This window comes from Equus przewalskii, chromosome 10, assembly GCF_037783145.1.
Source record: "Equus przewalskii isolate Varuska chromosome 10, EquPr2, whole genome shotgun sequence".
Classification (NCBI taxonomy): domain Eukaryota; kingdom Metazoa; phylum Chordata; class Mammalia; order Perissodactyla; family Equidae; genus Equus; species Equus przewalskii.
Window position 1 is genome coordinate 8747402 of NC_091840.1, and position 26530 is coordinate 8773931.

Genomic DNA, 26530 nt, shown 5'->3' on the forward strand with positions numbered 1-26530 from the left:
GAAACCAAAGGGGACCATGCAGCACACCGCAAGGAAATCAGACACGGGCTCCGAAAGAAGTCAAACAAACCTTTATCGAGGTAGATGGGAGCGGAGCAGACAAGCAGAGGCAATGAAAGCAGGTGATGCATAACCACGTTTGCCAGGGTGACCTGGAGGCTGCTGGGAGGCAGGCTTTGGGAATGGAACGGGTATGACCAGGTGAGCTGGGTCTGCCTCCCTGGGCTGGGCACTGCCTCTCTGCCTCCTGTCCTGGAAAATTCCGTTAAGCCCCATTCAAAACTCACCTCTTCCGTGCAGCCCTCAATGACTCCTCCAAGCCAACAAAGCTGGTCCTTCCACCACAGAGCTGATGCTGTTTCCTTGATCAAAACACTCGCAGTTCAACAAGTTCTAAGCAGATGCCTGGTACTGAGTAAGCACTCGATAAGTCCTTTGGGTTTAATGAGTGAGTAAGATACTCGGATGAGTGAATTTGCTTATTCACCTACAGAGATGTGATGGATGTGGGATGAATTTGTCACAGGCTCAGAAACCTCTTAATTATCTTGAATTCTCCCAGACGATATTTCCCAAAACGAGTCTCGCAAAACACAGGTTCTGCAAATTGTTCATAGGTGTTATCTAATAAAAGGATTCTGTTGTGAAATATGTTTGGAAAGCAAAGGTGCACAGGTTTCTTTACTGCAGGGGATTCTTTGAGCCTTTAAACTGTTAATAGGGATTCTGAATCTTGAAGAATATTCAAGATTTCCAAAACTCATTAGGTTTGGACTATATGAAATTGCTGTTTTTTAGTTAAAAAGAAAAAAGGGCAATGATTAAATAGCAGTCATTTCAGATGGTTCAACCTAATATTTGACTGTAGAACCCTTTTAAACTGTCACTAGTGCTCCATGGAGCTCGACCGGAAAACATTGACCTAGGACATTGGTTTCCCTTTCGGGGTGAGGAAGGAGATGGAGAGGAAGGCGGAGGGTTCCTGGACGAGAATCTAAGTCATGTCAAAAGCCTTTTCACAATGTAAACCCTCTCCCACGAGACTCAGATGTGACTGTCCCCACCTCCACCCCGTGGCAGGCATCTGAAGACCGCAGTCTAGGGAGAGAACCCCTAGAAAGAACAAATGCTTATCCGCTGGAGGTCAAGGCCTATTTCCTCATCCCAAACAAGCAGCAGTCTAGATGGGCCCTAAAACTCAGAAGAGCTGCAGCGAGCAATAATGAACGTGAATGATCCCCAGCAGACCCACGTGAGGCTGGCACTTCCTGCATTCTGGTTGTCTGTCTACAGCTGAAAAAGAGGGTTGTGTTTGAGTAGGGATCATGGGAAAGGCTGCAGTGGGTCTGAGGAGGTGGGGTCAAGGCAGCACACACCACTCCTTTGGGGGACCCCGACAGCAGCATATCCATGGCCTCCTGGGTCCTTATGGAAGGCCAGGCTTTGCCGACATTATCTCTGGAACATTCTAGACTCTCCGAAGACTGAGTCTACACTAGCTGTCCATATCTGCTCATAACTTGCCCCAGAATGGAGCTCTGGTCCCTGATTGACAGCGGCTCCCTGTATTCTTTCCTCCTCAATATGGAAATAGCATAGCCCTGCCTGCCTTTCTCTCAGTCATCCTTGCTCTTTGATGCCTGTTGATCTGAGCATTGCAAGATGCTTGTTAGGACACTGCAGTCAGCCAGCAAATAGAATTCCTTTTCCCTAGGGATGGATGGTGATGTTTGGGAATCCTGGACCAAACCTACACTTGATCTTAGACAAGTGAAAAAGAGCAGAGCTGGGGCTTGACAGACATGGGTTCAAAGCCTTGTATGACCTGGAGCAAGTTACTTACCCTCCCTGGATCTGGCTTTCTTATCTTTAAAATGCAGACATTGATTGTATCTCCACCCCAGGGTGGTTGAAAGGATTATGTTTGAAAATGTGAAATATAGTGGCTAAAACATAGCAAGCGCTCGAAAGACATTACCATCCCCTTCCATTCCTTCTGAGGGCTGGCATTTCCTTCCAGCTCTTGCACTGAGACGCTTTAAGAGAAAGTTGGGAGACCTGGGGTAGAGTTCGGTTAGCGTGATGTTTTATTTTGCTTAACTTGGTTGACTTTAGCTGGAGCTTGCACTCTGCAGTTTGCATTGTTTCGTAGATCAGATCAGGGCAGAGTACCCGGAAAAAAGTGACAAAATGCCATTGATTGGACAGCTGTGGGTGAGGGGGGAGTCGGGCCCATTGAAGGAGATTCTAGCAGAAGGAGCAGCCAGATAGCAGGGTGAGCAGGTGCCTTTGTCAGACGATTCTACTCTGGGATTTTCCTAGTGGGGAGGTTGGAAGGCAGATGGTGGAGTGACCCAGGGATGTGGCAGGCAGCGTGAGTCCACAGCCTCCCGAGGGAGAACGGGGGTTTGAGTTGTCTGCAGAGCTGCTATTGACATGGCTGTGGGTGGGGCTGTGTGGCTGGCTTCCTTGATCATGAATATCTGATCTCAGTAAAAATGAAAGTTTGTGTCCTGTGTTGATCATGTCAGTGCCACTGACATCTCAAGGTGTCCTTTAAATTGTTTCCTGTAGGGGGCGAGGTTGACGCCGAATCACCCACATTTTCTCCTTCAGAGCTACTGAGGGAAGCACATGGGATGTAGGTGGCTGGGGTTAGAGCTCAGTGTCCCATGTGGAAAACAAAGCTGTCTCTGTCTTGGAGCCCAGGGCCCAGCTTCATAAACAGGAGAGAGCAACAAGCTCAGACAGCTCCCACGGGCTCAATGCAGAAAGCACATTATTTTCCTTGATGTCTTTTCTAAACAGCATATGCTAAAATATGCCTCACAAAACACATATATCATGGGAGCTGTCAAGAAAAAAACAAAAGAAGATTCCATGGCCAGAGACGTTAGGACAATTGCATACTCTTCACATCTCTGGAAGAGTCACAACATGCATACAGATTAAAGACGTCTGCTTCCATACCCACACACATATTTATATGCACATATAAATGTATGTATTTCTGCACCTATAAAGATATGTATATACATATAAGTGCACATATAAATATATGTACACATATGCACATGTACAAATCTGTGTATATGTACATGCATATACACATACATATATATGGGAGGGCATATATGTATTTAGGGTCAAATTTATTTGATAGGCGCTTTCATGAAATGCTTGTTAACATGCAGCAGAACTTGCAAACCCCAGAATTCACTTTGGGAAATGCTGTCCTAGATCTTTCTCTGTTTCGTTGTTTCAAGCAGGGTCTGGGTAAGCCAGACTTCTGACTGGAATTGTAGGCAGAGCCGGGCTTGTTTGAAAATGTTTCACCTGCTGGTCACAATCTTAAAGGTACATCCAAAGCAGCATTCCAAAAGGAATTGCCTGTAGCTGTCAGACAGGTAAATGAATAGGAGACGGGGCCAGGTGTAGTGTTCAGGGAGTGATGGAGCTTCAACAACTGGAGAGGGCATGCCCTGCCTGAAGGCATTCAACATTTTTTCTTTTTTTTTGAGGAATATTAGCCCTGAGGTAACATCTGCTGCCGATCCTCCTCTTTTTGCTGGGGAAGACTGGCCCTGAGCTAACCATCTTCCTCTACTTTATATGTGGGATGCCTACCACAGCATGGCTTGCCAGGCAGTGCCGTGTCTACACCCGCGATCCGAACTGGCGAACCCCAGGCCGCCGAAGCAGAATGTGCGCACTTAACCACTGCACCGCCAGACCGGCCTTGGCATTCAATGTTTTGAAACCGTGAATCTCCTTGTAGGCCAAGCTAAACTCTGCCATGGCTCCAGCACAGCCTGCAGAGTGGAGGGCTCGAGAACTTTCTCTTACCCAAAACGGAAAGCTTTGGAATAATACAAGTTTAGAGCTGGAAGAGATGTCAAATATTTGAACTTCCTGTGGCAATATCCACGCTGACATCCCTGAGGTTCCATTTTCTGCCTCTGCCGAAGTATATCTATCAAGGGGAGCCCTGATTCATGAGGCATGTGGACGTCTCCACAGGTGACTCTGTTGTAAGGAAAGGCTTCCTTGTCTGGAGCCAAGAGCCAGCCCGCTCTGTCTTCTACTGGCTGGTTCTTTATACCTAAGTTCAGAACGTTGCACCTTCTGAAATGTCACGTCTGAGCTAAACGTCTTAGCTCATTTCTCACCCTTTGAGATCTCTTTATCTTGTTTCTATCCAGCATAGAGTGTCCTCAGTTTCGTCTTCTCTCATAGTTTTTCCTTTTGTGTCCCACTAAAGTTGTGGACGTTGATGCTGGATGGACAATAGGAACAGCCGAGCCATGTGGCTTAGCTTTACGTCTCTCCGCCAGGATTGCATAAATTCATTAATTTACACCTGCTGAGTGTAGTAACTCAGCCAGTTATGAATTCACTTAGCTGCCCCATGATGCCGCTGCATTGTTTTGTCTTATTCATATGGCATCCTAAGAATCAACAGCCATGATGAAATCCCAATGCATTATAATTTTTATCCTTTGCATTCTCCAGCTCTACCAGTTAAAAATTAATCAAGAGAAATGTGTAGTTAGTTTGAAATGAGTTATTAATGAATCCGTGCTGCTTTCCCTTGACTGCCAGTCATATCTATGTGTTTGCATGTTTTAGAGATTTATGAACCAGACTTTTAATAAGCTAGTCTTTATTTTTTATGGAGGATTACTCACAATTTCCTTGGTCACGTGATTCCTGTCTTCTCTTGAGTCCAGTCTTACCTCTTTTTACCCATGACAGTTTAGTTTCATCTGGCCACTCTGGGCTTCAATGCACTTTTAAATCTTAACCTCCTTTTTGGAACACTGACCCACCTCGGGATCACCACACTGTCTCCGATGTCTGCCATATCCCACCCCTTTATCAGCTCTCAGCTCCCACCTCTCCAGAGAGCCCGTGTCTGTTCTGCATCTCCCTCATCAGAAACACAGGATTGCACAAGCCAGGCCCAAGAGCAGGTTCTCCATGGAGGGACCACAAGAGGACAGCCGGTGTGCGGGACCTGCTGGTGCAGCTGCTCAGGGGAGGGTGTTCCGAGCACCTGCTGATCTGTCGTGGGAGTGACTTGGATCAAATCTGACATTAATTAAAAGAAAGCCTCTGGGCTTTGAGCGCCTCACTGGCTGAGTTGCATATTTTATTAATATTTGGCATTTACACCAGACTTTGAATTTGCCAAGTGTTTTGCAGTGATTTATGAGATCATCGTTGCTGCTCCTTTGCTGGGTACCTTGTTCCACCAGCTGTCACTGATTTGTTGCTGATGCATAATGAGATCCAGGGCCGCTCTCCCAACTCCTCTGCTCTCTAGCTTTTCCTGCTTTTGGCTGCTAGTTTTGAAGACACCATTGCTTCGTCCTGGTTGGTTTAGTCCTAACTTTCCTTCTAGCTTCTCTGCCCATCTGCCTCCTCTGTCGCTCCACTGCCTCCACTTCCTGACTTCCTCGTCCTTCTTCACTCCTTTGCAATCTGCTTGCATCTGTCTCTTTATTAACACTTGCCTTGCAAAGGTTTCCTTTAACTGATTTCCAGACAAGTTCACAGACCTTTCCGCATTTCTCATCTGTGACCTCAACAGCTGTTTGAAAGCAGCCCCCCCAACTGGTTCTTTATCCTCCCTCTGGGTCCCTGTTTGTTTGTGGTCCTGAGCTTGACACTCCTAATCAGAGAGACCAGCGCTGAGTTTCTCTATGACAGACTGGCCCTGCTTACCTGTTAGGGTGTTGAGTGGACTCAAGAAGGCAGGCTTTGTGAAAGGGTGCTCTAGTGTTTTAGCATTTACACAACTGATTTCGGCTCTTGTTTCCATGTACTTGGGCCATCTTTCCAGTCTATTCCATCCACACATGTAGTCTGAATTTGTGTGTGTGTGTGTGTGTGTGTGTGTGCGCGCATGCACACTCACACCTGCACGTACTCCCTTTCCCTCACACCATTGCTGCCCCCCGTGTGTGTGAGCTCACACCTGCACACTTCTTTTTGCTCATACCATTGCTGCATCCCTGTGTGTCTGTGAGCTCGCAGCTAGACACACTGCCTTCTGCGCACACCATTGCCACACCCCTTCATGTGTGAGAGGTGATCTGTTCCCTGCAGAGGCTCTCAGCCTCCTGCATCATGTTCCTGGCAGATGTCACCCGGGCTGCAGCCCATCACGCCTCGTGTTTCTGCTTAGGAAGTAGCTGTGTGAAGAACTCATTATTGAATCATTTTCAACACTGAGTGGTGTTGCAATCTAAAAATCGATGGCACTTAACTTTATTATTCCTATACGCTTCTCTTCTCTTCCTTGATCTTCCCTCATCTTCTCAGCCCCGAATGCCAAGTCGAAGCAATAACCTCATGAAATGAAATTTTAGATTTGTCAGAGAAGCCTGTTGGGGAAACAGATTTGTACAACCACAGATGAAGCCCTTTCTAGTTTCCTAATCAACCTGGTTCAGCATCCATGAATGTGTTCTCAAAGTTAAGGATCACCAGATGTTTGAGGAAAGCCCAGAGGACGGGAAAGAAGAACCAAAATAAATAGGACAATCTACCCTGGAGAAATTGGATAACCCAGGAGACAAAAGAGAAGCTTGTAAAAATTCTAAGTAATATTTCAGCTGATTTAAGAGGATGTTTACTGTACTCATAAAGCAAGAACTGACTATAATGAAAAAGGAACAATCAGGAAATAAGAAAGAGTTCCTCAAAATTAGTACAAACAGAAATGTCTTTAAGTTAAATGGATAGACTGATAAGAATGCTTTGGATGAAAGGCCAAGCTGGTCATCTGGGAGGTTAGGTAGAAAGCATTCCTCCAGCTCATAGACACAAAGTCAAGGATGTAAAATGTGAGCACAAACACGTGGGGAAATTTTTCCTAAGCTGAAGAGAAACACAACCTTGCAGATCCTTACGCTGAGTAGTATGAATGAACAAAGAGCTCCCACTCACACGGATCTTGGTGAGATTTCAAAACTCCAAAGACAAAGATGAAAAGTTTTAAGAGCTTCCAGAGAGAAAAGTCAGCAGCTGAGTAAGGCTGATAAGTAAGAAACAGTTGTGCTATCAACAGATTATCTAAATCAAGACTTTGATAAATTAAACAGCAAAGGTATTAATGTGTTATTGAAAATTATAGTGGTACCCATCAGAGAATGAAGCATTTTATGTGCCTAACGTCTTAGAAAAGGTCAAACTGGAAAATGGTCTTCAAATACACGGAGATAATAGCAGTTGAGGTAGTAGGAGTGGGAATGAGGATTCGAACAGAGGGAGTTCTGGAAGGCAGTAATGGAAAGTGGCAGACAGCACAGTCCGGGGTATAGAGACCAGTTTCCACATCTCTAACAGGCTAGGAGTCTGACCATCTCATAGCCTTGTTGAAAGGACCAAATTAAATAATCCACCCAAAGCGCCCAGAACAGTGCTTACTCACTTCATGTTGTCAGGATGCAGACGGCTCCCTAAACTCGTACCTCTCGTTCTCAGTCTAATCGTGCATTTGAACTACCTAGACAGCATGTCCGTTAAATGTCTTTTCACTTTGAGCTCAACATATCAAAAACCATACTCATCCTTTTTTGCCCAGTCAGTTCCTTTCTCAAGCCTCCCCTTTGAGTTAATGCCATTATGACGGTTTCTCAGACTTCATCGTGACATACCTTTAGTCACTTCCTGCAATTTCCCCTCATGCCTGTTGGCTCCCCAAGTCTCGCCTGTACCTGGCAATTGTCTGAGGCTGATCCCCCCTCTACCTGACCCTCGCTCTATGCCTAGAAACAGCACTCTCCTCCCAGCCACTGCCCACCTCCCTTCTGTCCCCAAACTCCAGCTTTTCTGATTCTTCATTGTGCCTAAGATCTCTCTTTTTAAATGTTTTGAGCAGAGAAATGAGTTTCTAATTTTATGTCTTTAATGGAATATTCTAGACTGTGAACCACTTAAAGATAGGAGCCATGTCTCACATGTTTTTTTATCCTACACAGCGCCCAGCACTTAATGGTTATTCAAAAAATATTTACAGAGTGATGGTGCCCAAATGGATGTTCTTACTGGCACTGACTCCACTCCCAGTCCTCTGGGCGCTAAGCAAGAGAGGAGGTGCGATGCTCAACCAAACAAAGGAGTCAGTGTGATGTGCCGTGAAATGGAAGGGTCGCTCGGGCGGAAGGGTCTTATGAGCGATATGGCTTTGGGCATATTGCTTGACTGCTTTGAACCTCACTTTACCTCTCTGGAAAATACAAACAAAAGTATCAGTTTTGCAAGCTTTGGACAGGGTTAAATTAGATAATGAACATTTGCCTGGGGCAGTGCCTAGGAGAGTTTGGCTGAATTATTGAGTCTTTTGTTTGCAAATTGCAGAGCAAGAACTCAAAAGGATTTAGGGAAAAAGTGGGGTATTGAAAGCATATTGACGCATCTCACAGACCCATAGGAAGGACAGAGGTGCAGCCAGGCCTCAGGCTTCAGGGATAAATGAGACATAGACACAAACACCTCCAGGGTCCAGTTTTCCTTATCTGTCCCTGCTCTCTTAGCACACCTGCTACGTTCTCTTCTTCTGTACACTAGCTTCTTCTATGAGATATAGAGTCAGGATAATGACAGCTCCTGACCTTCCCATCCTTTGGCTGTGGCTCGCTTCTTTCCTTGCTCAGCTGAAAACTCCCAGCTCTGATTGGGTCCACAAGGCCAGGTGCTCGGTCAGCCATGGCTGGGGGGACAGGTTCACACATCATGGCCATAACCGCATGGGGCCCACCCTGCGGAGCCTGCAGGCCACCACCTGGCACCTAGAATCGCTGAACTGGGCTGCAGGAGGCAGGCAGTTATTTTCTTCTGTTAACCTTCCTGTGAAACGCTATTGCTCCCTATAAGAAAAATATGTCCCCCCTTAGGTGCGTGCATTGTACCTGTCATCAGTGTAGGAAGACATAATAGTGACCTGAGATGTCAAAATCTTTTTCTTGCCTGGTTTTTAGAAGTGCTTTGGTGGGAGTCAAGTATGGGGAGTGATAAATGAACGTGTGTCTTAGGTTATTCATCATCCTAAAAGAAGTATCAGAGTCTAATTTTGTGCAAAAGTCTTCCGCGGGGGTTAAAAACTCCTTTCCTCCCAATTTCTTTTGACCCTCAAGTCCACGTGAATTACAGAAACATGAGTAAGTCCCCCCTATACCTCCAAAGGTCCCCCCCATTCAAGCACGTCCAAGAGTTAGCTATACCCTATGTGAAGCTTGCGGGGCAGAGTGTGGCCAGGGGCACCAGTGGGCAGTGTAGGTGTGATTCCAAGGCAGCTGGCCCCGCTGCCTTTCCTTTTAGCAAGGTGGTCCCACCCGACCTGGGACCCAGACTGCAGCGCCTCCTCCTGTGGGATCGGGGAGGAAGAGCAGGGCTGCAAGTTCCTCCGGGCAGGATAATTCCCAGCGCAACTCTTGATTCCCAAGGAGTGCAGAACCTAGTGCAGGGGGACGGCCAACACCCCACTTGCCTGGCTTTGCCTCGCCCCAGGAGTCCCCAGTCTTTTTGTGAACAGCGCCCTTTTCAAGCAGCAGGTGAAAAGCGGGCCTGCGAGCTGTGTCTGTGTGTGTGTTCTCAGCTGCAGGAATTTCCAGCGAGGAGGCATCTTTGGCTGAATTCCTGCTGCAACTTCCTTCCAGCGGTTTGTGAAACTTTGAAATGGGGATGGAACTGTGGGGTGGCTTTTGGCCACAATTTCCCCTCTCCCTCCTGGAACTCCCTTCTACCTCAGAGCAGTTTTTCCAAACTAGGATCAGGTGGAGAGAGCCCTGTGACGGCTGGGTGGGAACCCTCAGGGTGCTGCTGGGCACCTCCCCACTTAGCAGAGCCTCTGTCTGCAGCCCCAGCTTCAGATAAGCACACTTAGCACAATATATGCTTCTTTTGGGAAAAATAGTACCATGCAGGCCACACTCTTGCTGCCTAATGCCCTTCCATCATCCTGCCTCTTCCTGTTTGCTGAGCTTCTTAGGTTTTCCGTGCTTCCTAAACCCCCAAAGAGATTTGATGGCAACTTACGAGGTTCCCTGAACATAACATTGTTGATTGAAATACTGTGAATTTGTCAGATCTGAGCAACCAGATGCTTCCCTGCGTGCTGGAGCCTTTGGGAGTGGGGAGAGGGAGCTCAGTGGCCAGGTGGTTGGACAGAGGCCTGGAGAGCAGCCCCCAGTGCCTGTCTGGCTCCTCTACCACGCCTGACCCGTCCCTGGGCCTGCAAGTTCATACTTTAGATGGAGGACGAAACCAGGTGTGGCAACAGTGGCCCTGGAGAAGGGGAGTTGGCTGGAGGCAGGAGTCTGGGCATGAAGCAGGGCTCATTGGTGTGACCAGCTCAGCATTTTCTGTACCAGCAAAGGCATCCTCTCCCTTTTTCTCTGGGAACACAGGGATCTGATCTTGGTCTGGTTGTTGAAAACTAAAGCAAATTGAAATTGACTCTTGGATGTTGGTGTTTAACAAGATGCCTTCACTTGCTGTTTAAAGATGTGGCTGTGTGTGTCTGTCCTCATTCATGCCAATGAGGAGGTGCATCCTTCTCTGCTGCCTGCTGGAGCTGGACTCAGCTCTAGGGAGGCAGCCGTGACCGGAGGATAGCAGTTTTCTGGATCCATCATCGTGTAAGCGAGTCCCAACTGGAGACAATAGCTTATGCTGAAAAGCACACTTGCAGCATTAATCAGAAAGTGTTTATTTTAGTTAGAGGGGGATTCATGTTGGAGTGTCTTCAATTATCAACATCTCTCAATAAACTCTAAGACATGACTTCGTTGATATTGATAAGAATTTGAGTTAAATTCAGCTCTTCTGGGACACCTCTATTTTTCATCTTTCCCAGCACTTAACTTTACCCCATATGAATAGCAGGGTTAGTGATCTACATTAGAAAAGTATGTCGAACCACTTTTTCGAAAAAAATAATACTATGTTGATCATTTCCATCCTCTATAGAGCCTTTGCCAGAATCCACGGATTCTGTGGCAACACCTAGTGGATCCTACCAACATTTTATTTAATAAACATGTCATATGATCAGAGTACCCTCCTTCCGGGGTTCTCTTCCCACCAGATATCTGCAGCCAAAGACAGGCCAGGCCAGAGAATCAGCATATTGTGGGCCAGGGTCCCCAGAAGGCTCAGCCAACTATAGGATCAGACTGGGGATGGAGACATCAGGCCTCACCTCTGGTGCCTCTAAGCCAGAGAGGTTGACTCCCCCAACAGCCGAAGGCCAGGAAGCCCCCACTGTACCACGATGTGACACTGCCCCTTACCTGGCATGTTCCCGTCTCCCAGCTTAGTGACAGTGCCCAGATGGGCAGGAGCAGAGGAGGAATCAGAGCTGAGCTCGCCCAACACCCTTGGAGGCTCCTGATGCTGCTGGGGGTGGCTCTGCCCGCTTCCCCATGGCCCCCTTGGCTCCCACGGTTCCTGCCAGCAACATAGGCCCCAAGAGGGTTATTTCTCTATTTTTCAGTGGTGACCTATTAGGACCTGGGAACACGTAAGTGGATGTATGGACTTGGTCCTAGAGCTGAGTCCGTGTTTAATGTTGAAGCATCATCTGGCCAGCCCAGCTATTACTCTCCATTCCTCTCAGCCCCTCCTCCTCTCCCCATCAGAGTCATCCCCGACCGGGGAATAGCTCACCTCTTCAAAGACGACTCTCCACCCAGGGAAAGGTACTCTCAACCCTCCTTCAATAAGTTACTCATATCTTTCAAAATCCTCCGCCCTCAAGATAATTCTCTTCCCTTGCTTAAATCCCTCTGGCTGCAAATTGAGTCATTTTTCTCGTGTTCCATCCTCAGTGGAGATGGGAGCATGTAAGCCATTGTGTTTCACATCACTTCTTCACCTTTGGGATCTGTTGTTGTTGGTGGTGGTGGTGGTGGTGGTGCCGTGTTTAATGTGTATTAGGCCCCCACAGGATGTTGGCTGCTGTCTTAATTTTAATATTTTTTAAAAATCAAGGAGAAAAAGCCGTAACGTCACCCCTCATTTCCTGCATGGCCTTTTGTGTTGACATTTTCTGGACTGTGACAAGGAGATTCCGTGGCTCCCACATAACCATCATGAGCTGCAGACATAGGAGAGAGGGCTGTGCCTTCATGGCAGCACATGGCAAGTGAAGACTGAGGTTTTAGTTTGCTGGGACCCCAGTAGGAAGCCCCACTGTGAAAGCCACACAGGAGAAATGCGATCCTGAGCTGCGATGAGAGATATGTAGTATCCAGAACAAGGGAAATGAGACTCCCGCAGGCTTGCGCCCTGGTCTGACTGCCCCAGGACACCCAAGTTCTCCTTCTGAAGCCCCACTCCGGCTGAGATCATCTGACGGCCGGGCCCATATCCAGAGGAGCACAGCCAGGTGGGAAGACGAAGGATGTCCCCATAGCAGCTCTGAATGCACTGTTTCCACCCCAGCAGGAGTTTCCGCTAAACCGAGAAAACTGCATTTCTCTCTACCCCATAGAGCCTTTCCTTTCCATCCTCCACGGGACCTGACGCCCGTGAATGTCAGGCTGACCTGAAATCACATAGATGCCACTATTTTGGAGGTTGGTGAGGTTTCCTACAAAAGACCTGTGAACTCCACACCATGCCCTTAAAACTAAGACTGGTTAGCCCTCAGTTGAAAAAGAAAATACTGGTCGCTGTGGTCTGAATGTTTGCGTCCCCCCCACCCCTAAATTCATATGCTGAAATCCTAACCCCTCAGGTGATGGTATCAGGAAATGGGGTCATTGGGAGGTGCCTAGATCACGAGGATGGAGCCCTCATGAATGGGATTAGTGCCTTATAAAAGAGGCCCAAGAAAGCGCCCTAGCCCCTTCCATCACGTGAGGACACAGAGAGAAGGCGCCACCTATGAACCAGGAAGTGGGCTCTCACCAGACACCAAACCTGCCGGCACCTTGTTCTTGGATGTCCCGCCTCCAGAACTGTGAGAAATAAATACCTGTTGTTTATAAGCCACCCACTTTATGATATTTTGTTACAGCAGCTGAAAGGACTAAGACACCAGTTCTTAACTGTTCACTTTCCTACCACCTACTAACAGTCCAAGAGTGTTCTGGAATAGTTTGAAAATCGTGTTAAAGTCGCCCTCCTTGGTGGGAGGTTAGTGATGCTCAGGCTGGGACGATTTCCTCCCTCCCCCCCACCCCCCCCCCCCGCCCCCAGTGTCCGGAGACATTTTCGATTGGTACAACTCGGGGCGGGGGGGGGGTATTCCAGCATCTAGTGGGTAAGGCCAGGGGTGATGCTCAGCATCTTATGGGGTGCAGGCCAGCTTCTTACAACAAAATGTCAATAGTGAGAGACCCCGCTCTGAGCACGTCATGTACAATTCATTTGATACAACCATCCTCTAAGTAAAACCTTGTCCCCTTCTTTCATTTTTACAAGAACCTTAGATAAAACACCAAGATTTGAGCCCGGGTCTGTCTCAAGAAAAAGTCCATGGCCTTTTTGTTATTCTTTTCCCCAGTGGAGGACAAGGAGAGGTGGAGATACAGAAGGGCTGGGGAGATGGAGAGAGGCAGACACACCCACCTTCCAACCCCAGGAGAAGACTGGCGTGGGCTGGCTCAGATTGAGAGCTTATTGGCAAGTTTGTCCTCGAGAACCCCACCCCTCCCCACCCCCCACCCCCACCCCCACGCAGCATCCGGGCACTCCCAGCGCCCGTCCCACCACACCCAGGGACTCTCAGCACCAGGTGTGGGGGTGGTTTCCCTTCTCTTTGCTCCTGAGTGAATGGCAGTAGCTGTGCAAAGAGGCAACAGCTTATTCATAATATTCCAGGCGCTTCGGATTCTTGTCTTACTTTCCTAATTTGCACTTTGGGTGGAACACCTGTGGTTGTGAGCGCCAGTGGCATTTTTACTCTGCTCCTTTTCCACTCTGCGTGGTCTTTCTACCTTATGTTGATCTTCAATGTCTGCCTTAATTCTCTTTTTATGTTCTTTCCACGTGTGTAATTTGTCTTGGTTTCTCATTAGTTTAGTGCTCAGGTCTTATTCCAGCCTCGGACACTAGCAATTACGTTCTCTTCCCCCATCACCTCTGCTTCCTCTTCCCCTTTCTAAATTATGGGGAAACGGAGTTGTCTGCCTCCCAGGGCAGCATGTGCTTTGGCAGCCGGGGGTCGCCCGTTCCCTCCCCCAGGCCTGCAGGAACAGCAGGGAGGAAGGATCTGCATTGGCAGACCATCCAGAATGTTCGCCCTGCTGTTGGCACGGCCAAGCTACCGGGAGAGAGACAATGTATTCACTTGGGGGACCTGTTCAGGGTCCAGAGGTTGAGATGCCCGCTGGCTCTCACTGCTCACACCCGGGAGAAAACCACAAGCCCAGGTCAGCAGACTAGGGTGTGGGGGAAGTGGAGGACTGAGGGTCAAGGAGGCCTGGCTCTGCCCCTGGACACTTGTCACTTTGGACAGGCCCCTTCTCTCCTGTGTTAACTGGGTACCCCCTCCCCTGCCCCCCAGAGCTGCTGTGAGCATTTCTCTAAGTGGGCATGCTGGGGCTGCATGCTGAATAACTAGAAAGGTTAGTTTGTTAATTATCCTAGGTCCTATGCTCTGGGTGGCAGTATCATTTACATTAAACTGACACATTAGAGCAAAATCTTCAACAAAAGAGCCAACTAGCTGTTGTCTATGGTTTAGAAAAAGCACATTTTTTCAAAGGGAGGGATTTGCCCCTCTGATGTCGGGAAACACCCCTTGGTCCCTCCCTGGCTGTTGACAACCTCTCCCCAGTGGGCCAGAGGTCCCTGGTGAAGATCTTTGTCCTGCAGTCCCACAGTTACCCATGGGAGTGGGTCGTGGTCTCAGCCCTGTTGACACCAAACAAAGTTGGGAGCAGCGGGTGTGTAAACACTGGACCGGCCAGCTGGGGGCATCTCAGATGTCTTCTAACTTCCTCTTCTCGCGCCCATGGGTGTGGGCAGCTCCTGAGATTCAGGGGCTGCACAGAAAGAGGCTGCCTCCTCCCTGATGGAAAGGATGTCTGCAGCCCTCAGACATATCAGTTGCAGCCCATCCTGAAACTCGGCTCTCCCCAGTATCCAGCACCCCACCCAGATCACTCATTCTCGCCACCCCTTTTTGGAGCTTGTCAGATGCATCAGGCAAACCTGGAAATGTTGAACATGTATGCAAACCCCTCCCGGGAGTTGTGGCTTCCATAGGATGCACCCTTGGAGGAAATTTCCGAAGCAGAAGGAAAAGAACATGCAGCTCTGGAGAGGGAAGAGCCTGGGTCTCAGAGTCCACCGGGGCTCGCAGCCCAGCGCCTCGTCCCTTTTCCTCTCTGATCCATCGCGTGGAGGTGAGCATTCCCTCCTTTAGTTCGTGTGTAAGGCTGCTAGCCCAGAGCCCAGCATAAAAAGGGCCACCAGCTTCCCATTTCGCAAGAAAAGACCAGAGAGACGAAGATCTTGAATACAAGGCCTAATTTGGAACCTAGAGGCATCTTAGAGGAAACGCTTGATGCATGAAGACTCAGCCTTTATTGAGAATTGGCATCTGGAGCCTTAAAAATAAATAAAAAATAAATAAAATTTTAAAACTTTGATTTTGCAAAGTCTAGTTGCTCCAACAGTGTTGACGCGGCGGGCCGCTTCAGCCCGAGAGCTGTGAGGGGGGTGTTTCAGGGGCTTCTCTGCAGCCCACTGTGGGGTGCACCATGCATGCTGGGAGGCTGGGTCCAGGAGCCTCGATGCTGCTGTCTGGTTTTGAAAAGACCCCCAAACTCCTGACTTCTGAGTCTGGCGGTGGCCCGAGGGTCATGCCAGGTGAGCTCTAGGGTCTCCTCCACCTCCAACGTCCTAGGATTCTGTACCCATGTTGGTCGTTGTGAGAAATATGGAAAGATATTTGGTGGGGCTTCAGAGTCCCAATTCTCAACCACCAGCCTCTGGTGGCCACAGCCACCCCATCAGGTCCCCACAGGAGGTTGAGGCGCAGAGGGTAAAGTGAGGCAAAAAGGAACACTTTATGCCTTAGAGAGTCTTTGCGCTCCAAACCCCATTGTGGTCTCTTGGTGAACTGGACTAGATTGTGGGTGAGCTCTTTCCCCTTAACACGGGACAAGCCTAAGCAGCCCTCTCGTCCCTGGGTGCCTCCCGGAGTCTTTACTACAATCCCAGTGTCCTTGGCCCACTCCAACTAGGCAGGACACAAGGAGAAAAAGAGCCATTTCAAAGAAACAGTGAATCCCGAAAGAAGACAAGCCCTTCTTTCCCACTCAGTAGATTTTGTCCTCTTCCCTCTTCATAGCAAAAGTTCCTCCTGGCCCCGAGAGCCCTTGGTCTTATTTCTGACCAATATTGGTAATTCTGTTTCCTATTGGGGTTAAGATTGAACTCCCCCATAGATGTCAGAAAGTGCCTTAACATTATGCTTCTACCTCACTGGTTCCAGGCCACTGGGGCAGTTCCATCAGATACTTGTAGACCAGCATTGCCCTTCCACGTTTGATCGTCAGTGTTGGTGATCTTGACAAGCTCATGAGTCTCGCTGGAAAGGACTTAGAGAATCATCTTGTCTGTCCCCAAGCTTCAAGCGAGACTTATAGCCACCCCATCTCAGAGTAGACTGTAACAGTCTCTAGCATTTGAGGATGGCTCATCAGATGTCAGCAATGATATGGGGGCCACCATATCAACTTTGGACTTCTGATTGCATGAGCTAATAAAACCCTATATGTTTAGGTCAAGGGCCATCAAACTCTTTCTATAAAGGGCCAGATAGTAAATATTTTAGGTTTTTGGGATAGACAGTCTCTGTCACAATTACTCACGTCTGCTGGTGGTACAAAACCAGCCATAGACAATTCGTCAACAAATGAGCATGGCTGTGTGATGATAAAACTTTATTTATGGACGCTAAAACTATCTAATTTTCATGTGTCATGAAGTATCATTCTTTCTTTGATTTTTTTCAACTATTTAAAAATGTAAAAATCATTCTTAGTTTGCAGACCATATAAAAATAGGCAGTGGGCTGGATTTGGTCCCCGGGCCGTGGTCGCCGACCCATGGTTGTAGCTCCTGTTACGTGGATTTTCTGTTACTGGCAGCCTAATGCAATCTTACCTGACACAGTGATGGCGATGAACCTTATTGGAAAGTCGTTTCTAACCCCTCGTGCTTTTTTATGTCTGTTTCAGAGGGTCTTGCTGTTGGAGTTGGATTTGGGGCTGTAGAAAAGACGGCGTCTGCCACCTTTGAGAGTGCCAGGTAAGCCAGCACCTGGTGCCCTAGGACGTGGCACTGCACCCAGTGGTGCTCTAGAAATGCTTGTTACCTAGATGAGCAACCCCAGCTCCTCAGGGCTGCCTGGTGGAGGTGGGGAGGAGGTCAGGTGAAGCTCATACCTGAGGTACTCCATCCAAGAAGCAGGTTTATGCCCAGTAACATGAATATAATCGCAGGCTTTTCTCCACACTCTTTAAATATATAGTCTAAAGACAAAAACACATGACAAAGGCAACAATTGATGCCCTCAACTGCTCCCTCCTTTCTGAAGCCCTCCCTTGCCCTTTCTTGACACTGGCCTCTCCTGCTCTCCCCGTCTTCATGCTCCTTTGTAGTTCTTCTGTGGGCTTCTCTTCCCATGGCCCTTTCTGAAATGTTGATGTTGCCCAAGGATCTATCTCTGGGGCCCCCTTTCTTCTCACTTATTGCACTCTCCTTGAGGAACATTCTCCATTCCCAGGACTTTATTTTCCATCTATATGCTGGTGACACCCGAGTAGATGTTCAGCCTAGATTTTTCTCCCAAACTTATTCCTGTGCGTCCCGCTGCCTTCCAGACTTCTCCCCTTAGATGTTTCACAGGATGCACCCCCCATGCAGTATTTCCAGCATTGAGCTTATTGTCTCCATCTGCTGTCATGCAAAACCTGCCCCTCCTCCAGGGTTGCCCGTCACCACCTTGCTGCCAGTTGACCAAGCCAAAGTCACTGTCAGCCTTGAGTCCTCATTTTCCCTCATCTGTTATAGACAATCACCAGGCCTCGTAAAATCTTCCTATCTTCTGCCTCCCTTGAATTAAACAGGGCCCAGATCACAAAGAGGGCTTATCCTTTAGGCTCCACATGGCCTACTTGTGCCCACAAAACCACAAATACTGCAGCCTCCAGGCTGAAGGACAGCAGGGTAGAGCCGTCCATCCAGGGGCAGCAAACCCAGATGCCTTCAGGGGACTAAAGGGTAACAAAAATGTGTGAGACAATTGGGTGGAGACAGTGGGAATGGTGAGGACAGAGGTGAACTTCAAATAGACAGCACATGCACTGTCTAAAGACAGTTGAATTCACAATTATTTTAAAAACATAATTTAGGTCAAAGACATAGCCCAGGGGCTGCTCGTTTCTGACCCCTGCATCCAGCTCATTCCACTGCCTTCTGACTGGTGCAATCTCAATATATAATTTTTTCCCCGAAGGCAGTAGTACCACCTCCTTTAAGGATCAACTCTGTGTCTGTTGACCCTGGTTGTCGGGACCTAAATTCTCACATAGCCCCTTTTCCACACTCCCTGGTTACTGAACTTGCCTCTTTGGGGCCTCGCTATGTTGCATCACCTCCGTCCATCTATTCCCCCAGCTGGCGTGGGACCCCTGCATATTAAGCATAGTCACCGCCGGTCACCGAATTCTACTGCTGTGTGTCTGCTCCATGAAGCCCCGAACGTGTGTGTGGGCTGGCGTGTTCCAGGTTGAAATTTTCCCTGTTCTCAACTTCTTATCCCTGCCCGTCAGACTCCCGAGTCACTTCCTCGCTCTATCTATCTCCAGCATCGTTCGTTAACGTGATGCCTATTTTGAAAATCAGATGAGACAGGAAATGGGAGGAGACTTCAGAATATAAGAAATGTCATCAAAATCAAGGGCTAATTATGATTCATGATGCCCTTTGGGCTGCTCTTCTAACGCTGGGTTGGGGGAGGGAGGAGTTGGGCTCTTCATCACTTGGCACAGCCGTTTTGGTCTTGGCTCTGTTTAGACCACAAGGAGCTTCCGAGTCAGGCACTATCCCAGGGGCTGGGGAGTCCAGCGGGGCCGACCCCGTAAGCAATCAGAGGCCAGGTCCTCCCACAGCACGGGGACCACACACACTGCAGAAGGTCTGTGCCTGGCACGTGACAGCCCTGCCCCAGGCACCGTGCTCACAGACCAGGCTCCCTGTCATGTGGTGCCACGTCTCCCGTGACATCAAGCTGTCAACTCCAATGTCCCTCTATTCTGTCACCAGCACTTTCTGCTGATCTTTATAAACATTTCTGAAGAAAAGAGAGCAAAAACCTTTCTGACCCAGCTCCCTGCTTCCCTTGACCAGACAGGTTCTCTCGGAGTTACATAAACCTTCAACAGGACCCTCAACCTGGGGTTGGGCTGGGGCATCAGCTGTCGGCATTATCAGCCTCACAAACCCTCTGCGAAACAAGCCACACTGGGGCATTTTCATGCCTCCACACTCCATCCACCCCCTGTCACAGTCTGTGGGATGGAGCTGTTGGGGCTCTGCCACCATCGCCACTGTGTCCAGAGGATCCTGGGAGCTCCCTGCACTGGAGGCCACAGAGACAGGAGGAGCTCTCCCTCCAGCAGACCCCACCTGTCAGCCCGTTTTCCCCACTTAGAAATCCATATATGATTCATGGTTGGAGTCTTCCTTTCCGAATGCCTGTGGTCTTACTCTTGACTGGTACAATGCACAACAGCATCCGGGCAAGGCTTGTTAGCTCATGGGCCCTTAGTTCATGCTACAGACTGGGGTTTCATGAGAGGACAGGGACAAGAGGGTGGAGAGAGCAAAGTCATCAGATAACTAAACACATCCTTTAGGAGAGAGAATTTGCTTTTTAAAATTCCAGCTGTGTGTGATTAACAAGTGGCACACCGTGGAAAGGCTGAAAATAAAGGAATGACTCAAGATACGAGGTGAATGCTAATGCAGGGGAAGCCAGTCTTACAATTTTAGTATCAGCCAAAACAGGCTTTAAGGCAGAAAGCCGCCTAAAGAATAAAGGTCAATACTTAATGAAAAGAGAAACAGTGCACAGGTGGATATAATGATCCTGCATTTGTATGCACCTAGCAACATAAGCCACAAACTGGTTAAGAAAAATTTTCAGAATTGCAAGGAAAACCAGGCAAAACATCAGTCATGGCAGAGGAGCACAATTTCCCTCTCTGCCACTGATAAAAAGTTAACGAAATGTATGTAATGGGCATATATAGAACCCCAACCCAGCAATTAGAAAACTTAACATTCTTTTCAAGCACACGTGTGCATGTTTCCCAAAATTGATTAGAATGCTGTGCCACAGAGAAAGTCCGAATACCCACAAATCACTACCTTTTAGGCCACATTCTCTGACCTTAGTGCGATAAAATTGAAAATCAGTAACAAAAAAGATAGGCAAAATAATCTGTTAGTGGGCAGTTAAATCCGTGGGCACCATAACATTGGCACAGCGTAAGCTCCAAGGGAGCGACGCAAACCAAATCGTCTGAGAAACCAGGGGATGGAGGGGCAAGCTCTTCCCTCATCTCATCCACTTCTTATATTGGGCGGTGCTTTCCCAGGAGCGTGGAGACGGGCAGCTTGGATAGGGGAGCTGTGGGGTGGGTAATGCTGTGAGCAGGGTCGGTCCCAAGCCTCTTTCAGGCCAGTGGATAGATGATTTCACGGAGATGAGTTCACAGGATGCTTTAAGACTGATGGCTGTAGAAGAAGTGCATTATTCAGCAAGAGGTTGGCCACTATGGGGGAGTTCTGACGCGGGGAAATGACAAAGCTCGAGAGGGGATTTAAACGTTAACCTGGCTCCGATGGAATGGTGTGAGGGAAGGAGGTAGGCAGACCAGTGTGAAGAATTTAGCGATTCAACAGATATTTATCGTCCAGCCACAGCTGTGTGTTTTAGCAGCTACAAAGAAGATAAGGGGTGCTGTGATGACGTTGGGAATGAGGAGGGACTGACGGGAGGAAGAGGTTTGAAATGCAGAACCGTCAGGCGGCTTTCGTCAGCTGGTTCTGTTGTGTGGAAGGGAGAAGTCAAGTTCGGACGGCCAGGAGATGTAGGCAGTCATGTGGTACTGTGGAAGGGGCTGAGAGGGGAGCAAGGATGGATTTGCATGGATTTGGGAAAGGAAGATGCCACGTGGACCAAGCTAGCCGAGCCAGGTGCTTTCCTGTTCATTTGGTGTGGGAGTCAGCAAACTACGGCCGAATTTGGGCCAAATCTGGCCTAACCCACATTTCTGTAAATGAAGTTTTATTAGAACACAGCTAGACTCATGTGTTTACATACTGTCTGTAGCTCCTTTCGTGCTGCCATGGTTGAGTGTCAGAATTGACACAGAATTCTTAAGGCTGAAAATATTCACTGTCTGGCCCTTTACAGAAAAAATGTGTAGACCCCTAATTTAGTGGACACAGTTCATAGTTTCAGTCCAGATTCGGCATCAAACACTCTGACGCCAACTGTCTTTTTTATGACCTCTTTCTTGTGCCCTGTTTATGATGCATTTGGAAGCAGGAAGTTCTCTTCTCTCACTGATGGCATCACAGCCACCCATGAGGGAAGAGAAAGGTAAGAAGTTAATACTCCAGGAAGGCACTGTCTTCAGTTCCCACTTGAGTTTCCCTGACCAGGAAAGATGACAGGCGGCCCCTAGCATGTAATTTGTGTATGGCTGCTGCCATCTAGTGTCCAGATGCTGTTACTTCACCACCTTTATGGTGCCCTTCCATCACCTTCTTCCACTTGGTCCACCTTCCTTCCTCACCAGGTAGCTTGCTTCGGGGTGTCCACTCAGAATTCAGCATTGCCTGAAACATGAAGAGTCTTGGCCAGCAAAGGCAGCCTGTAGTTCAAGGGAAGCACAGCTTTCTTCTTTCTGACCTGGTCCCGCAGCAATTGCTTTTGGTTTCACCACAAAGAAATTCTTCAGACCACAGGTCCTTAGGGAGTTTGCTGCTTAAGTGGTTTTCCTTTCTCAAGTGTCATTACCTCCACAAAGCGTGTTCTCCAGAGAGGAAACGTGCCCTCAGCTCTCGCTTAACTCAGTGGCAGGCGTAATTCAAGCCATTAGGGAAAGCAAGGTTATTTATGCTTAAAGAGTCAGCTTCACTTAGTGCTTCCTGTTTTAAGCTTTGACTAAGCTCACGTCGGGAGGCGTGTGTTGGTGAACACACCCTGACCGCCAGGTGCAACAGCATCCTGAAGCAGGCTGTGTGCAGAGAGGAGGCTGGCTGCCTCCTCATGGTGTGCCGTGGATAATCCACAGAGCACATCTGCAAGATACGCCTGGACGCGTTTCCTGCCAGGTGCCCCGAGCAGCTAAAGCTGACCGACACCTGCACACTTAGTGAAGGACGCCTGGCTGATGAGCCTGCGGTTGGACCTAATGTAGCTGATTAAGTTACACATGGGGCATCACAATAAATTTTAAGGTGTATGTTTGCCCCCCAGAGTAAAGAGTAAAATGTAAGTCAGGTATATCCTTTCGCCTGGCTTAAAACCCAGTATATCAGGGCCGGGCCCGTGGCCGAGTGGTTAAGTTCACATCACATGCTTCACTTAGGCGGCCCAGGCTTCTCTGGTTCGGATCCTGAGCATAGACCTGCGCTCTGCTCATCAGGCCATGCTGAGGCGGCGTCCCACGTAGCAGAACTAGAATGACTTACAACTAGGATATACGACCATGGACTGGGGCTTTGGGGAGAAGGAAAAAAAAAAGAGGAAGACTGGAAACAGATGTTAGCTCAGGGCCAATCTTCCTCACACACACACACACAAAAGAAGTCCTTCCTTTAAAAGAAATAAATAAAAAAACTTCAATATACATGTTGACATATTAACAGTCATTTAAGACAGCAGTCATTAGTCAACTGAGCAGACGTTTTTTTAGAAACAAAAGCAGCACTAGACACGTTTTCCTGGTCACTAGTCAGCTTTAACCAGCTGATGAGTCTGTCTAGACGTGCAGGACCTGTTATACATGGGCATCCATCACTCCAAGTAGTCCTCAACTTTGGTTCCAGTGTATTCTTGAGACTAGGTTTGCAAGTTAAGTGCAGAGAAGCCGAGGAGGAGAATTCCCCGTTGTGGTGGGGAGGGCTCTTAAGAACCGGAACATAAACCTTTTCATTGTCGTTCACCCAAGCATCTTTCGGGGAGCAAGCTGCTGTAGCCATCTGCACATTGCAGACTGCAGCAGATGCCCCTAGGCCTCCCTGAGCAGGGCCTAAGTTCCCAGACTTCTGGAGAGTTCCGAGGATCTCCCTTCCTCCAGGCTGCCCATCCTGACGTCCTCCCTGCCCGCTGAATTGCTCTGACCATTTACCAATCCTGGGGGCAGCCAGGGCCCAGCCTGGCCTCCCTGGAGAGCGGTCTTTAGCCTTGAGAAGCAGAACTGCAGCATGAGGACGGGAAGGTGCCTGGGAAAGAAAACGCTTTCACACCTTGACTTCATCACTCCCACCCCCTGCCCCAGCAGAACACACCCTCCCCCACCCCCTGCCCTTCACTCACTTCAGCAGAATTGGAAGGAAATTTCTGTGCTTTATTTTCACTAGCAGACTCTGCTCTCAATTTTATCTTATGCAAACAAGCCCTTCTCTTGAACCCATCAAATTACCTTGCCTGGAATTCTAGAGTCATCTATTGGCAGCTCCTTCTCTTGAATTTTTCTCTCCAGTCTTCCAGCACACTGATAGCCTTACCTTGAGTTCTTAAGAGATGGTGGAATTTGGAATCAGGCGGCGGTTGGCAGACAGTGCCACTGTGCGGTGGTCTGACGTCAGAGCTTGCTCGGTAATGTACACGAAAGGGGGAGGTAGACCTCGGAAGGCGATGGGGTGGTGTCGCTGTCCTAAACAGTGTGGCTGATACAGCACTCAGACCCGCAAAAATTAAGGACCATGCACGTATATATACAAAATGCTCTGTGCATTTTTTGAAATAGTAGCATTTTTGCATTCCAGCTATTTTGACCCTGATATTTCACCCCTCATTCAGTTCAGCGCTTAAGGTTTCCATTGTCTGTTTTCCCAGGCCAGAGAATAACAATATAGCTTTGATGTGACCCTACACAGAGAGGAAGAAAAAATGTGAAATGGACAACAAAAGAGCAGGACACTCCTCTGACCTTAGATTGTCCATAGAGGGAAATCGAGGTGTGAAGAGCCCTAATTTCAGGACACCCCAAAAATCAGTTCAATTTTTCTTTATTCATCTAGGGGTGACACATTTATTTTTGTAATGACTTTTTAAAAAAAAAAATAATGTTATTTATATATTAATCCTGGAAGTAAAGAGAATTAGCTTAAAAGCCTGCCAGACACCTGGGCGAAGTGAGACTAGAACTAAGCAGTTTCTCATGGACAGTTGTAAGTAACGAGTAACCAAGTCCTTTACCCATCTGTCCATCTGTCTATCCATTCAATCCACAGAGAGATTTCTGAGTGCAGGATTCATCTTTTTGGAAAGATAATTTAGGACAATTATTCCATTCATTGCAACTGGGAAAACTTGCGTCATGGGGCCCACAGGCTGGAAGTGGTCTTAAAAGATGGTTTTGCCTCTTAAATATTTTTTTTTAGCAGTTGAGCCTTTTCGAAAAAGATGCTAAGTGCACTTTCTGGATGAAATAGATGCTTCTGGTCCAAAACAGCTCCCTCTCTGCTTTTGGCAGAAAACCCCAGATCTAGCCCAAGCCCATAGTTTTGTTACAGGTGAAGAAACTAAAATTCCAGAGAGTTCCTGGTTCCTGAATCCTGGGGCTCTTTCCTCCACTCTAAGGATGGTCCTGTCACTAGATAGTCATGTTTCCATTTCCGAGAACGTGAGGAACTTACATGGCGTCCCCACTTTCCTCTTAGTCCCCGGTTCCCTTTTGAGGTTCACTACCCCCAAGGCTTTTTTGACATTTTTTCCCTCTTCCCCATTTGAACCTCAAGAAGTGCCTCTCCCATCCTTGGAACACCTGGAAGCTTTTGAGCAAGCTTTTGGAAAGCAGTGTGTTTGGTGCATTGCTGTAGGAAGCTTGAATAAAAGGGGCAAGAGGTTTGGAGGCTGGGAAGCGAACAGGGAGAAAGGAATGTCCTTGTCCACACCCAGCAGCTCTTACCTCTCTCTGCCCCTCTTTCCTGGCCGCTTCTCCCTTCCCGTGGGTTTTTATGATGATGCTTTTCCCAGCAAGAGCAGCGTGATTCAGGGGGAAAAAAGTTGGAGTGTTTTCCAGTAAGACGTCTCCAGTACGTGTGTTAGTGTCCCCGATCCTCCCCAAGGATTTTCTTTGGCTGAGTAATGCTCTTGAGGGACAAGAGCTCCCTCTCAGAGACTTTGCCCTCCACATGCCCAGGTCTGTGCAGACAAATACTATGTCATCGTTACCTGGAAACCTGGCAACTCTAGTGATGAGGAAGAGAATCTGGAACCTAACAGCCGTCCGCCTGCAAAACACGCCGCTCGTGGAGCCTGCTGCTCGTAAATCCTTGCGTTGGATGCATGGACAAGTGGACAGATGGTTGAATGGAAGTCTGTTTATCATTTACCTCTTCCCTGAGATTGTCTGTGAGGAGCTATTGAATCTAGGTCTGGCTTCACCCATGTCCCCAGCAGATTTTGAGGCCCTCTTTCTACACTCCCCAGGACCGCTGTGATAAATAATATTATTTTAACAAAAAGCCATTAGAGAAGTAAACGTGTCACTCCCAAAAGGGCAAAGAAAAATCTGATTGGCTTTGGGTGTTCTGGAAGTCAGGACTCTTCACACCTCTGCTTTCCTCTGCCAGCACGAATAATCAATGTCTGAAGCGACCATCGGGTGTGTCGGGTGACCCTGCTGGGCAGTCCAGTTACTGCCATTTGTCCCTTCCTGCTGATACCAGAGAGGGGCCGTACCTCACTCTGAAAGATGGTTCTCCTTTGAAGGATGGAGAAATTCTCTAATAGACAGCAGTGTTGTCACTCGCATCCCCGTACACGCATACACAGGGCTACAAAGACCGAGAAATCGCCCCAGAAGGAGTATGAAGCAATGCGCTCGTTTCAGCCCTCTGTCCTCCCAGTGACACCTCGCTGTCAAGCAGGTGGGACGCTGGCTCACCAGCACCTGCCACTCTGACCGTGTCCTTGGCTCTTACTATCTGTGCCTCAGTTTCCACATGAATCCCCTGAGAGAGGGGGATTGTATCTGTAGTTCTAAGACTGTCAGGCTTTGTGGGACAATGAAAATGTCCCCCATGTATGTGAAGACTGAGGTAGAACTGCCACCTGTTATATTTTGCAAAGTAAAGGTGTTGAAAGAAAGCTGCCGTTGTGGGCTCTCACCACCAGCCAGTTCTTTTATGAGGTTTCTCTCTTGGAAAGTATATTTATCACCAAAAATGAGTTCATCACGTTGGGATAAAACAAAGTCTTTTCTACCTTCCGGACAGGAGCTCACTTTCCCCCCTCTCTCTGTCTCTCTCT

At 48.2% G+C, this 26530-nt stretch overlaps 1 protein-coding gene across 13 annotated transcripts in view; it reads left to right on the forward strand.

Moving 5' to 3' along the window:
• Positions 1-26530, forward strand: part of SLC39A11 (solute carrier family 39 member 11) — a 352142-nt gene that overhangs the window by 269149 nt on the left and 56463 nt on the right. For all 13 annotated transcript variants that reach the window (XM_070560113.1, XM_070560116.1, XM_070560114.1 and 10 more), the window contains one exon: positions 17208-17277. In XM_070560113.1, the coding sequence (XP_070416214.1) occupies positions 17208-17277 (70 nt within the window). The remainder of the gene's footprint in view (positions 1-17207; positions 17278-26530) is intronic.